Raw genomic sequence first — 14499 nt, 5'->3', positions numbered from 1 at the left:
CCTCCTAAGCCTCCCCAGACAGCACCACCGCCTGGGGACATGTTCAGATGCCGAGCCTATGGTGGGCGTTTATCATTCAACCACCACACCACAGGATTGGAGTTCTTTGCCCAGTGACCATCCTGGCTGTATTTGGAACTCTGGCCTTGGACCTTGGGCTGTGACGGTCTGCCTTCCTTCCTTCACTAGGAGGAACTGACTCCCCCATGGGTATCTGAGTCCAAGATCATGCTGGGGCCAGAGGCCTGCCTCCAAAGGGACAATGAACGTTCAGAAGGCACTGAAGCCACAGGAAAGGGAAGCAGGTCACCTCCTGTCTTTTTCATCTTTTGTTTGTTCGTTCAACAAAAAACGTGCTGGGTGCCTCTGAGAACTGGGGCTACAGCTGTGAAGGAAACAGGCAGATAGACAGGAAACAAGTTAGAAGCCTGTTACCGGAGGAATCCAGGGAATTTCACCCCCAAACAAGTGTGCACCCTGGGGATCAGTTTAAAGTAAAGGCCCCTGGCGAGCAGGAGATACTGTGGGAGGCTTCCCGGGATGCTCCCTCAGCTGGATAAAGGACTTTAGGTCACCCCCAGAGCTCCAGTGAATACACACACACACACACACACACACACACACACACACACACACACGCCTGCACGCACACAGATAAGAGGAAGAGACAGCCTGGACCAACTGTCAGCTATGGTTCTCCCAAGGCTCATTTTCCAGAGAGTTGATCACTAACTGTTGCTTGCTCTCATTTCCACTGCCTCCCAAGTTCACTTCCATCTCTGAGCCTCCATGAAGAAACACAGAGGAACCTGCCCTACACTGGCTTTAGGCAAGCATGCTTCGGCGACTGCCCCCATTGCCTGCGTCAATCTCTTTCCAGCTCATTCCAGCGAGCCCTGTGTCAGGGGCAGAAGTGTTCTGCCTTCGCCTTCCCTACAGTCCCGTATCTCCTGCATCTTCTCCAGTGTTAGGAAGATTTCCTGCAAAGAGGGGCCGTGACGTCTGTAAAGCGCATGCCCGAACATATGAATTCAGCCTTGCTGCTGTGCTGTATAGCTTGTTAACTTCAAGATATTAATATTCTTCCCCTGGATACAAATCCTTTCATCTGGAGGAGGGGTAATGTGCTTCCTAGTGTCTGTCGACTTGATACAGGCTTGACTGGGGAACGGCCTCCATCAGATTGCCACGTCTGCAGGGACATTCTCTTAGTTTATGAATGATGTGGGAGGGCCCAGCCCTCAGTGGGTAGTATCAGCCCTAGGCAGATGTTTCTGGATTGGATGAGAAAGCAAGCTGAGTGAGCCATGGGGGGGGAGGGGGGTTATGATGCACACCCCCTACATCAGCTATGTGAGTTCCTACCTAGCTTCTCCTCCTGATGGACTGTAAGTTCTAAATCCGGAAGCTAACTGGGAGCAGGCAGGCACAGTAACACAGTACCACGTAGACAGATGCTAACTCCTATGGGAAAGCTACCAGGCAGGGAGGGAGATACTGCAGCTATGGTCGGTTTCAGGTGGTGGAGCTGTCAGAGGTAAATAGGCAGGTTCCCAGAAAAGGAGTTGTCCTGGACCACCCTTCAGAGTGTGCTGTAGGAGACAGCCCCTACCCCAGAGGGACCGTGGCTGGGTCCTGAAGGAGAAAAACATCAGGAGAGATGCAGCTTCACATCGGAGACCTCATGATGGGGCCTAAGAGGAAATGCATCAGAAGAAAGCCAGCCTCCATATATAGCAAGACGGGAGGCTGAAGGCCTTGTCAGATCCCCCAAATGAAAGGGGTTCTTACCCTTACAGATTTTCAGGGAGGATGGGGACTTCCCTAGCGTGTGACTTGGCCTGGCCTAGCCTTTGTGCTACGGGAGGCAGGTAAAAGCATCAGGTTATCTTGTGGTTGCAAGGAGGAGGGGCAGAGCTCGCTCACCACAGTCATTTACTGGAATTCCCCCCTGTCCTCTGCCTCACGAGCAACCCTCCCCTCCATGGAAGTTTGCCCAAAAAGTGCTCTCCACTTTTCTGTTTGTCTGTTCGTCATGTGGTCCCCGCGGAGGTCGGAACCTTCAATTCCCAGCAGCAACACAGCAGCTCACAACTGCCTGTAAATCCAGTTCTGGGGACTCCTAGTCCTTACGATGGCTCATGTGCACGTGCCACCCCCACCACACACACATGCATACACTTAAAAAATATTTTGTTTCTATCTCTCTTTTGAACTTGTAGGAGTTTTTGTTTTATTTTGTTTCTGTCTTTTTGAGTGAGGAGGCTAATTAATATTTGTGTGCAAGCTTCTGTGTGGACATGTGTTTTCAATGATCTTGGGGACAGGCCTAAAAGTGGAGTTACTTGGCAAGTCTGTGTTTAAGGTTTGGAACTGTCAAACTGCTTTTCCAAAGGGCTGGACCATTTGGCATTCCCTCCAGAACAGAAGGAAGGTTCTAATTCTTTCCAATCTCGTTGAAGCTTCTTTCGAGTTTTATTTTATTCATTCTTGTAGGGAAGAAATCAAATCTTCTCACGGTTTTGAAGATTTTTGTAATTACATGTTTGCACATGTGTCTGTATGTAAGTGTGTACATGTCCGTGTGTGTACATGTGAGTGCAGTGCCTACAGAGGCCAAAGGGGGCGTTAGATCTCCTGAAATTGGAGTTACAGTAGTTGTGAGCCGCCAGAATGTCCTCTGTGAAAGCAACAAACACTCTAAAAAAACCAATCTTTTTTATTTTCATACCAACCCCAGTTCCCCCTCCCTCCTGTCCTCCTGCTCCCCCAACCTTCTTTCCACCCCACCCCTCCCCCATCCACTCCTCAGAGGCATCTGGGGAACCTGCATAAGACAGAACTAGACCCTCTGAATGTGGGTGGCAGTTTTGTGTCTTGGACAGTCTATGGTGCCGCTGCCAGTGGGATCAGGATTTATCCCTAGTGCATGAACTGGCTTTTTGGAGCCCAGTTCCTATGGATGGATACCTTGCTCAGCCTAGATACAGGGCAGGGAGGACCTTGATCCTGCCTCAGTGTGATGTAGGAGCAAACACTCTTAACTGCTGAGCCACCTCTCTAGTCCCTCCTTGTTGGGGTGATGAATAGGGCAGAACTCACCTCACATGCTCACTGCCCACTTACTTTAAATAAAAGTATTTTATTTTATTATTTTGTATTATGCATATTTTACCTGCATGTTTGTTTGTGCACCATGTGTATACAGTGCCCTCGGAGGCTAGAATACGGTGTTGGATACCCTGGGACTGACTGGAGTTACATATGGCAGTAAGCAGCCATGTGGGTGCTGGGAAAGGACCCAGGTTCTCTGGAAGAGCAGCCAGTATTCTTAACCACTGAGCCATCTCTTCAGCCTCCTTAATGCCCGTTTTAAATGGCATTGTCTTTTTATTGGCATATGAGAATTCTTTATACATTCTGTATTTTAGTTCCTTATCAGAAGATTTATAATTTCTCCAATCCTGTGATTTACTTATTCACTTTATTGGTGGTCTTTGAAACACAAAAGTTTTCAATTTTTTTTTTTTTTTTTTTTTTTTGAGACAGGGTTTCTCTGTGTAGCCCTAACTGCCTTGGAACTAACTCTGTAGACCAGGCTGGCCTTTAACTCAGAGATCTGCCTCTGCCTCCCAAGTGCTGGGATTAAAGGTGTGCACCACCACCGCCCAGCAAGTTTTCAATTTTGATGCCCACTTATTTAGACTGGAGAGGTGGCTCAGTGGTTAGGAGCACTGGCTGCTCTTCCAGAGGTCCTGAGTTCAATTCCCAACAACCACCTGGTGGCTCAAAACCATGAGATCTGGTACCCTCAACCGGACCTGCAGGTGTACATGCAGGCAGAACACTGTATACATAATAAATAAATAAATAAATAAATAAATAAATAAATAAATAAATATTTAAAAAGAAAAAAGAATGTGGTGCTAGAACCCAGTCTCTGCTCAGGCCATAGTGTCTGCAGCAGCCTCCCCAGCCCCCTTTCACAGGCAGAGACAAGGTCTGTGAGTTCCTAGCTAACAGACTCCCCGGGATCAGGATCTCTCACCTGAGCAGTAAATTTATATCGAAACAATATATACTGCTCTCCACACTCTTTCCTAACACCTGCCTGGAAACCGCAGCACTTGTGGTAGGTTTTTATTGTGAAATCCCATCCTCAGAGCTACTTCTCCCACTGCTACCACATGGCCTCTGATACCCACACCATGTTGTGAGCATCTGTCTCCCTGCTGAGGTCAGAGTCCCTGATTTTTATGTTTTGAAAATTGTGTGTGTGTGTGTGTGTGTGGTGTGCGTGCACTCATGTATCACAGTGTGTGGAGAGGTCAGAGGACAATTTGCAGGAGCCAGTTCTTCAACCATGTGAGTTGTAGGTACAAAACTCAGGTCACTAAGCTTAGCAGCAAGCACCTTTAGGCACTGAGCCATCTCAGTGGCTCAGTATTCTTACTTTTTTTTAAAAAAAAAACAATGCAGTTATGCTGGGTATGGTGGTCCACACTGTTAATCCCAGAATATAGGAGGCAGAAGCAGGAGGATTTCTGTGAGTTCAAGGCCATCTTGAATTGTATAGTAAGTTCCAAGCCAACCATGGTTGTTGACAGAGGTTTCTGTCCCACCTGGTCCCACAGTCATTCTGTCCCAAAGAAACACACAGAGGCCTACATTAATTATAAACTGGTTGACCCATTAGCTCAGACTTTTGTTTTTGTTTTTTGTTTTGTTTTGTTTTGTTTTTGTTTTTGAGACAGGGTTTCTCTGTGTAGCTTTGGTGCCTGTCCTGGAACTAGCTTTGGTAGACCAGGCTGGCCTCGAACTCACAGAGATGCTCCTGCCTCTGTGTCCCAAGTGCTGGGATTAAGGGTGTGCACCATCACCGCCCGGCTAGCTCAGGCTTCTTATTAACTAATTCTTACATTTTAAATTAGCCCATAATTCTTGTCTATGTTAGTCACGTGGCTTGGTACCTTTTATCAGCCAAGTGTTCTCATCTTGCTTCCTCTGTGTCGACTGCAGACTGAGTCTTTCCTCTTCCCAGAATTCTCCTATTCTCATCACCCCACCTCTACTTCCTGCCTGGCTACTGGCCAACCAGCATTTTATTAAACCAGTACAACTTAACAAAACTTTACAGACTATAAGACCGTTGTCCCACACACAGCACAGGGTTATATGAGACCCTGTCTCAGTCAATCACAGGGCTGGAGAAGTGGTGCTGAGGTTAAAGAGCACTGGCTGCTCTTCCAGAAGACCCAGGTTCAATTCTCAGCACGCCAATGGCAGCTCAAACAGTGTCATATCATATATCCCTGGTTTGCCTGGAACTTGCTATGTAAACTAAGCCAGCCTCATTCAGAGATCTGCCTGCCTCTGCTTCCAGAGTGCTGAGTGAGATTCAAGGCATGTGTCACCACACCCAACAAAACTAAATATTTTATCTCTTTTAAGTAAAAATTAAGGAGGCTGGAGAGAGGGCTCAGCAGTTAAAAGCACTTGTTTTTGCAGAGGACCTCAGTTCAATTACCAGGACACACATAACGTAACACCCAAAACTCCAGTTCCAGAATGAACAAGGCACAGACACATGTGTAAGGAAAACACTCGTGCACATAGAAAGTGAAGTCTTAGAAAATAGTAAAAAAAAAATTTAGGGGCTGGAGAGATGGCTCAGTGGTTAAGAGCACTGCCTGCTCTTCCAAAGGTCCTGAGTTCAATTCCCAGCAACCACATGGTGGCTCACAATCATCTGTAATGGTGTCTGGTGCCCTCTGCTGGCCTGCAGGCATACACACAGACAGAATATTGTATACACAATAAATAAATAAATAAATATTTTTAAAAAAATTTAAATCCAAAATAATAAGGGGGGGAGTAGCCAAAGCTAACCTCCAGCCCGTGATTCACCTAGCCAAGCCAGAACCCAGCCTTCTGAGCCTCCATTTATCATGCAGGCCTCAGAAGTCTCTTCTAGCTAATGAAGCCACTTATCTTCTCCCAGCAAACTGGAGACACCAGACACACCCAGGATAAGATGAATCCTGACATTTTTTTTAATCGCCATATGTTGATTGCTTAGAATAGAGAAACATCCAGTTTTGTATGCAGAAAAAAAATCGCTTGCAGGAGACCCAGACAGTGTTCTGCTCTAGGCTTATTAAAACCTCAGAAAGTCCTCAAGTCCTCTGCACCCCAGCTCATAAACCAGACTCCACTGTGGTGACATCCTGGGTTTTGAACGGTGACCACGAGAGGGCGCCGCGACCTGAGCTGCAGAAGTTGTGCGGCTCAGCGCTAGATGGCGCCTCATAATCTCCGCTAAGTAGTAGCAGCCAGCTCTAAGCCTGCCTGCCTGCCTCCTCTTCTGGCCATGGGGTCTTGGTCCTGCATCCTTGGCCATAGGACCTCTGCCCTGCATCTTTAACTGTAGGACCGTTGTCCTGCATCCTTAGCCATAGTGCCTTCGCCCTGCATCGCTCCCCGCGCGCTTCCTTCCAGACTCTGGCTGCATCTCCAAACACAGAATCAAAGTCAAGTCTAGCTGAAAATACACCATCTGCCTGTGAATAAAATCTCTCTGGCGCTGTCACGTCAGCACCCGACGCAGGTTAATAACCAGCCTCCGAGCAGATGGCCGCTTTTTATAATTACCGGGCCCCTGCCTCGGCTTGCTCCCCTTTGCCTCCTCCCCAGCGGGAGCAGGTGGGTGTCACACCCCCACGTGTGCCCTGCCACCTGCTGCCACCAGCTACCAGTGGTGACACAGCCCTGCAGGGAGCCCCTTCTCCCCAGGGAGGCCTGGACCCAGATTAAACAGATAGTCGGTTTGCCGGAGAGGATGCAACAAGACCTGCCTGCACGCCAAACCCTGGGAGGATAAATTAATGTGAAATTTTGATTGAACAACACATACTTTGAAATCCAGTCATTTCGCTCTGGAAAAATCTGTCATAATCCAAAGACTATCAAAATGCAAATTACAGAGATAGTAACATAAGCATATTCACTGCAGCGCTCTGATGGAAGAAGATAAGAACTTGCCTACTAAGATAAGAACTATACCATGCTATGATATAAAGGATACCGCATAACCACTGCCAATGTTTCCAAGGAGTTTGACATTACCTTAAAAATATGAAATTGGGGAGAAATGGCTCAGTAGTGAGAGCCCTCGGTGCTCTTTCAAAGGACCCAGCTTCAGTTTCCGGCACCCATCTGGTGGTTCACATCTGTCCATATTCAAGTACCAGGAAATCTGATGCCCTCTTCTGGCATACGTCGACATCGGGCATGCCTGTAGCATGCAATCATACATGTAGGCAAAACACCCATGCATGTACAAATGAATATATACATTTTTAAAAGGAATATGAAGTTAGTGGTGCATGCCACTGAGGCAGAAGTAATACACTTTTCTAGATTTTTCTAAGTTGTCAGCAAAAAAATCATTGACAAATAAAAGGAAATGAGTGGTCTCTAAGAACTGTTTCAAAATACAGAGTTAAAGATGGGCATGGCGGTACATGCCTGTGATCTTAGTATTTAGGTGGCTGAGGCAGGAGGATCATGAGTTTGATTACAGCCCCTAACTACACGATGAGGCCCTGTCTCAAAAATAACTACAAAGTAAACCAAATCAAGGCAAACCCAGCAGAGCTGAGCACAGCCAAAACTGCTAACAGTGGCTGCCTTTCTGAGTCAGTCCAGGCAGCTTTCTGTCACAGTTAGCGTCCTCTGGCTCACTAGTAGTTTTATGCTGGTCAGCTATTAGCTATTCAAAATAAAGTTTAACAAAAAAAGATGCAGGGCTACAGAACAGGAATGGAGAAGCCACCACCAGGGAAATCCAGGAAAACACTTACCACTCCTGGAAAAAAAGGACGGTGGAAGGTGGGTGCCCAGCTGGGCCCAATGTCACTGAGTCACAGCAGGACTGGCTGTCAAGGTGCCCTCACTTGAGGGCTGCTCCCTCAACACAAATCCCCAGGCCTCCCCTCCTGGTTCCCCAAGCCTGGCACACAGTGGGACCTCATGCAGGAGCATGGAAGGCTGGGTCCAACTGCCTAACCGATGGAATTCTATTACAACCCTGACGTTCCTAAATGCATGAGTGTATGCTGTTGCAGAACTGGACATACCATTCAAAATGGGGCACACGCACTTGGGAGGCTGAGGCGGGAGGATTGCTGCGTCCCGCAGCCTGGACTATATAGAGAGACAGTGAGACCCTGACTCAAACTAACGAAACAAAGTAAAAAGGAAAGTATCCCCTAACCTGAAGCACTGGACAAAAATCTGAACTGTGGCCTCATTGTCATGCATCTGTCACCCGATGTCCTCACTGCTCCACTAAGAGGGCAACTTTAGAGCCCAGTGAAGCCATAGCAACTGGGGGTGTGGTCTCGACTTTAGACTTCTACTTCCAGAGGCCTAGAGGGTCACTTACTGAAATTTGCAGGAGGAACAGGAAGTGTCAGCTCAACCAGAAGAACCATAGTCTCCAAAGACAGCACCTGCTCCCAGCCCTGCCCCATCCCCTTTCTCTGACTTCAGGAGCTCCGGGTGTCACAGAGCATCTGACAAATGCCATCTGAGGTACTCTGATGCGAAGGCTCCGCCCCCTTCATCCCCACCCCCTATGCTTTTGGGGAGAAGTCCACAGAAGGCTTCCTGAACACAGGGAGCTCTCTGCCACTCAGAGGCTCCAGCTGGCCCTCAATCCAGCACCCGCCTCTGGCTGCTGAAATCCCAGGCTGCAGCCATAAACAGAATCTGGGTCCCAGCACTAACTACCCTTGCTCGGGACTTGGGCAGAGACGGCTGGAGGAGGCTAAGCATGTCATGCAACAACACAGTTGAAGCTGGGCTTGCGACAGTGGTCGGGAGCTGGGCTGGGCAGCTTTTTATGCATCCTGTAAAACCACAACTCAAACAACCTTCCCTTTTAGGTTAAGGCTTCAAATCTCAGAAGTGGCTTACACAAAATACACAGAAAATGACTTTTTCAGAGGAAAGTAATTTATTAGTAATTTGATGACATTCGGGGTGTAGTCTTGAAAGCAAAGAGAAGATAGCATCAGGGAAGACCTGGGGATAGAAATCCTGGTTGTCCATGGGTGGGCCTCACCACCATCACTTCAGAGACAGCATACATCTTACTAAAAATAGTCCGTGTGGAAAACATTCCCCAAACTTGTTCGCGAAAACTGAGGAGCTCCCATTTGGTGTTTGAGTGAGGGCTCTGGGTTCTAGAATCACCAGGTCAAAGTCTGGCTTCCATGGTTGGTGACCCCACTTGTTTCAAGAAGCTTGAAATCGGATCCTAGGCTTCCTCTGTCATTTGTCTTTTTCCTGGAGGAGTTCCATAGGAAGTGATTTCAAAACAACGACTCCCAAAACCGTTTGCTGAAGCCGGGCATAGCGACGCACGCCTCTATGATCCCAACACTTGGTGGGTGGTGGAGGCAGGAGGGTCAAGAGTTCAAGGCCATCTTTCGCATTACAGAGAACTGGGGGCCAGCCTGGGCTACCTGGGATCCTATCCCAAAATAATAAAACAGAAACAATGAGAATGTAAAGACTTCAACAGCAACAAAATATTATAGATCTTAGCTTGGTGATGCCTGCCCGTAATCTCATGGCTCAAAAGGCTGGGGCAGGAGGATCATGAGTTTGAAACCAAGCAGAACCACATAGAGAAACCCTGTTTTGAAAAAAAAAAAAAAAAACAACACCTAGAGGTAGGGAGCTGGTTTAGCCATCAATGATCTTGCAGAGGGCCTGGGTTCGGTTCCCAGCTCCCACATGACAGTTCACACTGTCAGTAACTCCAGCTCTAGGAGGTCCAGTGCCCCCTTCTGGCCTCTGTGGGAATCACACACATACATACTGTGCTTACATAAATGCAGACAAAACATAAACAAACAAACAAGAATCCAGAAAGACATAAATCACATAGTGTTAAAGATGAATATTTATTGAGTGTCCCCCACAGAAAAGCCATGGTGCCTAGCAGGAGCAAGCTGGAGATAGGAAGGGCGACCAAGACACATACCTCCTACGCTCCCTGGCGCCCATCTCTAACAGGGGATAAAAAGAAGTATCAAGTATTTAATCAAATATATATGATGTCATCCATTGAGCTCCAGCACTAGGACTGGCCAAACCGAAACTGAGCCACTCAAGGGCTTGGAGCAGGCTTAGCCATACAGCGCTGGCCTTGGATCTACCAAGGGAGAGCAGGGCTCAGGGGTGGTATTTACCTAGCATATGCAGGCCCTGTGATCCATCCACAGCATCACAAGAAAAACGAACACCAAACAAGCTGCTTGTCGGGTTTGAGCTGTTGTCACTTGGGGAAATCAAGGAGAGGATGTCCAAATCCCCGGTTTTAACCAGGGAGATAAGGTGCTGCCCAGGGGTTAACCTCAGTGCTGGTGTTGTTTGTGTTTGCCCTTCGTCTCCTGTCAAGCACATCAGAACACTCACTGCGTCTTGATTCTGTGACTGTAAATAAAGGCTAAGTAAGGAGCTATGTCCCCACCTTCTATCTCCCAGCTCCTCCATGTTGTCCAGGTTGGTCTTGAATCCTGGGCTCAAGGATGCTCCTGCTTTGACCTCTCCCTTACTTGGGACTGTGGGTGTGCACCACAGCACCCAGCTCAGTTAGGATCTTTGAACTCTATTCATTGTTAATTTTGTCTTTCCACACAAGTGAATTGTAAATTGCAGCCAGTGAGGGGAGGAAACTGAGCTGGGATAGAGAACCTGGAAGAACAAACTTAGAATCAGTGGCGAGGAGAACAGTCTCTGAGGTAAAGCTGGGTACAGTGCCACAGCCTACAGTCCCAGGAACTCAAGGCCAGTCCAGGCACCATAGTAAGAAAAAAAAAAAAAATAGCGTGAAATTAACTTAGACTACAAGTGTAGAGACTAAAAGGGTCTAGAGTTGACAATAAAAGTAAAGGATAAATAAGATCTAGACGGTGGTGGCGCACACCTTTAACCCCAGCACTCGGGAGGCAGAGGCAGGCGGATCTCTGTGAGTTCAAGGCCAGCCTGGGCTACAAGAGCTAGTTCCAGCACAGGCTCCAAAGCTACAGAGAAACCCTGTCTCGAAAAAAAAAAGTAAAAGATAAATAAGTGCCATGATTTTCCATAATTAAGGCAAAAGACTTTAGAAGTTTAACCAAAGTTACTCAAGAGAGCCTGGGGCATGGGGACCTGCCTGGCGTTTGTGGCTTCGCTCAAAGTAGGGACCACTGTCATCGTGAGACCACTGGGAAGTCCCTGGGCAAAGAAGGGGAACACTCAACAAGTAAGCACATCCTGTCAAGAGCTGGCTCTGAACCCCCCCAGGACCCCTCCGATCCTGTCACAGGTAACCTAGAGGTGCTTTCACAGGATGAGGAGCACCCGGCACAGTTGGCCAGCCAACCTGAGAACTCCTTTTAGACCCACAGGATCAGGAAGACTTCTAAGCTGTCTGTGGATGCCAACAGCCTGGACCTTCCCATAGCACACACAGCCCACAATGCACAGCTGAAGCCTCTCCAGCGAAGGATGGTCCAACAGGATGTACTCCAGCAGGGGACAGTCCAACCGGATGTACTCCGGCTTATAGTCAATACGGTTGGCGTACAGGTTTCTCAACGCACCTGCCAGGCACCCCCCCATTCCCAGGTCACCTTCTGGGAGTCGTGGAATCATCCAAATGCAAGCCCATCCCCCAGGAAGAGTGATCTAGTCATCATAGCGGATCTCAGCCTGCAGCTCCTTGGTGACATAGGTGGCTAGCATGGCCAAGAGCTTCTGCTGTATGGCCTGGTTGCTCATGACCAGAGCAGTGAGCTGTATAGCATCTGTCCAGTCCAAGTTTCTGATGATGGCCGCGGCTTCGTTAACAAGTTTCTGCTGTTCGGCGGGGGGCAGCTCCATTAAGATCTGAGGAACTGGCTTATACTGTCCACTCGTCATCCAGGCCCCCAACAGGCCCCCAACAGCCCCCCCTGGAAAACAACAAAGGGCTCAATTAGTCAGTCTCATCCTCCAACAATGGCCTTGGTGTCTTGCCGAGAATGTAGCCACTGTCATGACAAGTGGGCACATTCGTGAGCACACACAGCAAGCTCAGCTTCTGCCAGGTAGTCAGCAGGGCAAAGGTTTATGCGGTCCCACTCCCTGTGGCCCCGGTAATTGGCGTCGAAGGAAGGCCCTCTCTATGTCCCCCACTTACACCCTCCCCACCTCTGACCTGTGCCAACTAAGTCAGATCCCCTTCCTGGTTGAATTTTCCCACTCCTGTGACTCCCAGAACAATCTGTGTCCATAAAGGAGGGGCTGAGAGGGAACTGCACCTTCTGAGAAACCACTTGCCTGGAGAGGCTGGGAGGTTGTGCTGTTTCCATGGTGTGGCTGTGATAAAACACCAGGACAATCCGCAACTGGGAAGGAAAGGGTTCCTTTCATCTTACAACTCTCAGATCACACTCCATCACTGAGGGAAGTCAGGGCGGGAAGGAATTAACCGAAGGCAGGAACCTGAAGAGAAGCTGATGCAGAGGCCACGAAGGGGTGCCCAGAGCCTACCAGCTCAGGTATAGCACAGTCACAATGAGCCCACAGGCCGGTCTAGTGGGGGTATTTTCCTAATTGCGGTTTCTCCTTCCAAGATTACCCAGGCTTGTGTCAAGTCAATATAAACTCAGCGGCTGAGAGGAAACGTGCCCTGAGCTTAGGAAATTACCAGAGAACTCACGTGGGAAATGACCTAGGGGCAAATCAAGTGTTTCTCTTGAAGACTGTCTTTCATTCCATCCCGTGTGTGTGTGTGTGTGTGTGTGTGTGTGTGTGTGTGTGTGTGTGTGTGTGTAAACTATGTCTCTTTCTAAAAGTGGATACGCTTTTATTTTCTCTTTCTTTTGTTTTTTGGAGACCAAGTCTTATTGTATACCCCAGGGTAACCTATAGCTCTTGCTTCTCCTGCCTCAGCATCCCCGCTGGAAATCACAAGTGTGTGTCAGCCATCAAGCCCAGCTAGAAACATTCTTTTTAGATTTCTGCCTTCATTTGTTTCCAGGTGCTTGGCACTGCAGGACGAGGTCAGGAGGATGGCTCAAGAGTTCCAGCTAAGCACTCTTACCACTGAGAGACATCCTCAGCTAGAAGCACTGTTTTATTTCTTACTTTTTATTATTTTTTTTTCAAGACAAGATTTCTCTGTGTAGCCCTGACTGTCCCGGAACTTGTGTACCATCATACTCAGTTTAGAAATATTGTTTGTTTTTAAATGTAACTTTCTGGCCAAAGTTAAGCCATGCTGTTATGGAACCTGAAGATCTCGTAGGATGGAAAATTCTACATCACCAGGCCATTTGTCACATGACACAAGGTGGAGGAAGGTGCTCTAGGGGCAGAGGTATCAAACTAAAGCACCTAGCCAGGCAGTGGTGGCACACATCTTTAATCCCAGCACTTGGAAGACAGAGGCAGGAAGATCGCTGTGTGTTTGAGGCTAGCCTGGTCTATAGAGTGAGTTCTAGGCCAGGCTCCAAAGCTACACAGAGAAATCCTGTCTTAAAAACCCAAACCAAAGAAACAAACAAACCTTCAAGGGCCAGGTAAGCTCCAAAGGGATGAAGAGAACATCGGGTTTAGTGGCACACACCTTTAATCCCAGCACTTGAGAGGCAGAGGCAGGCGGCACTCAGAGAGTCTGACGCCAGTCTGGTCTACATAGTTCAGTTCCAACACAGCCAGGACTAAATAGTGAGATTCTTTCTCAAAATGTAAAGTGGTAAAGAGGGCAGAGGGGTCTGTGGTGGCCTGAGAAGCCAGGTTCATGCCTGAAGGAACACCTACTATCGCATGCCAGCCAACGGCTGCCACTGGTCTGCACCTCTGAAGCTTCCCATACACTGGATTAGCAGCCATCAGACAGACACAGAGGCAGCCTGGCTGGACTAGTGAGTCCCGAGCAGCAGAATACGGGGTGAGAGATTTTGGAGTGGAAAACCTAGCACGCATGACCCTGACCAAGTTGCTTGGTGCCACTCTTTCCCTAAACTACCAAGTCAGTCTCACTGGACTGACAAAGAAGGCACGTCACCTCCAAGATGCTCCCTCCCAAGACTCATGAGAAGCACATCACACAATGGAGACTTTTATAAAACACATGTCTGCCACACCCCACCCCAACTCTGAAAGGGAAAGCCTAAGAAACTGTCGCAGGCCAAAAGACTAAGGAAAATGGAGTCATTAAAACAAAGTGTCAGCTGGGTGTGGGGGCACATACCCTCAATCTCAGCACTTGGGAGGCAGAGGCAAAGGGGATCTCTGTGAGTTCAAGGCCAGCCTGGTCTGCAGAGTGATTTCTAGGGCAGCCAGGACTACACAGAGAAACCCTGCCTCAAAACGGAGGAGGAGGAGGAGAAGAAGGAGGAGGAGGAGGAGGAGGAGGAGGAGGAGGAGGAGGAGGAGGAGGAGGAGGAGGAGGAGGAG

At 48.4% G+C, this 14499-nt stretch overlaps 1 protein-coding gene across 3 annotated transcripts in view; it reads right to left on the bottom strand.

The window, feature by feature from the left end:
* Window positions 1-8996: 8996 nt before the first annotated feature.
* The window catches only part of CUNH19orf12 (chromosome unknown C19orf12 homolog), a 15442-nt gene continuing 9939 nt past the window's right edge, over window positions 8997-14499 (bottom strand). For all 3 annotated transcript variants that reach the window (XM_050124509.1, XM_050124510.1, XM_050124508.1), the window contains exon 3: window positions 8997-12008. In XM_050124509.1, coding sequence (XP_049980466.1) covers window positions 11743-12008 — 266 coding nt within the window. In that variant the 3' untranslated portion in view covers window positions 8997-11742. The remainder of the gene's footprint in view (window positions 12009-14499) is intronic.

This window comes from Alexandromys fortis, unplaced genomic scaffold (assembly GCF_014885135.2).
Source record: "Alexandromys fortis isolate MF-2015 unplaced genomic scaffold, M_Fortis_MF-2015_v1.1 scaffold_198, whole genome shotgun sequence".
NCBI lineage: Eukaryota > Metazoa > Chordata > Mammalia > Rodentia > Cricetidae > Alexandromys > Alexandromys fortis.
Note: the sequence above shows the minus strand (reverse complement) of the source record. Positions and strands in the feature narration are given on the sequence as shown.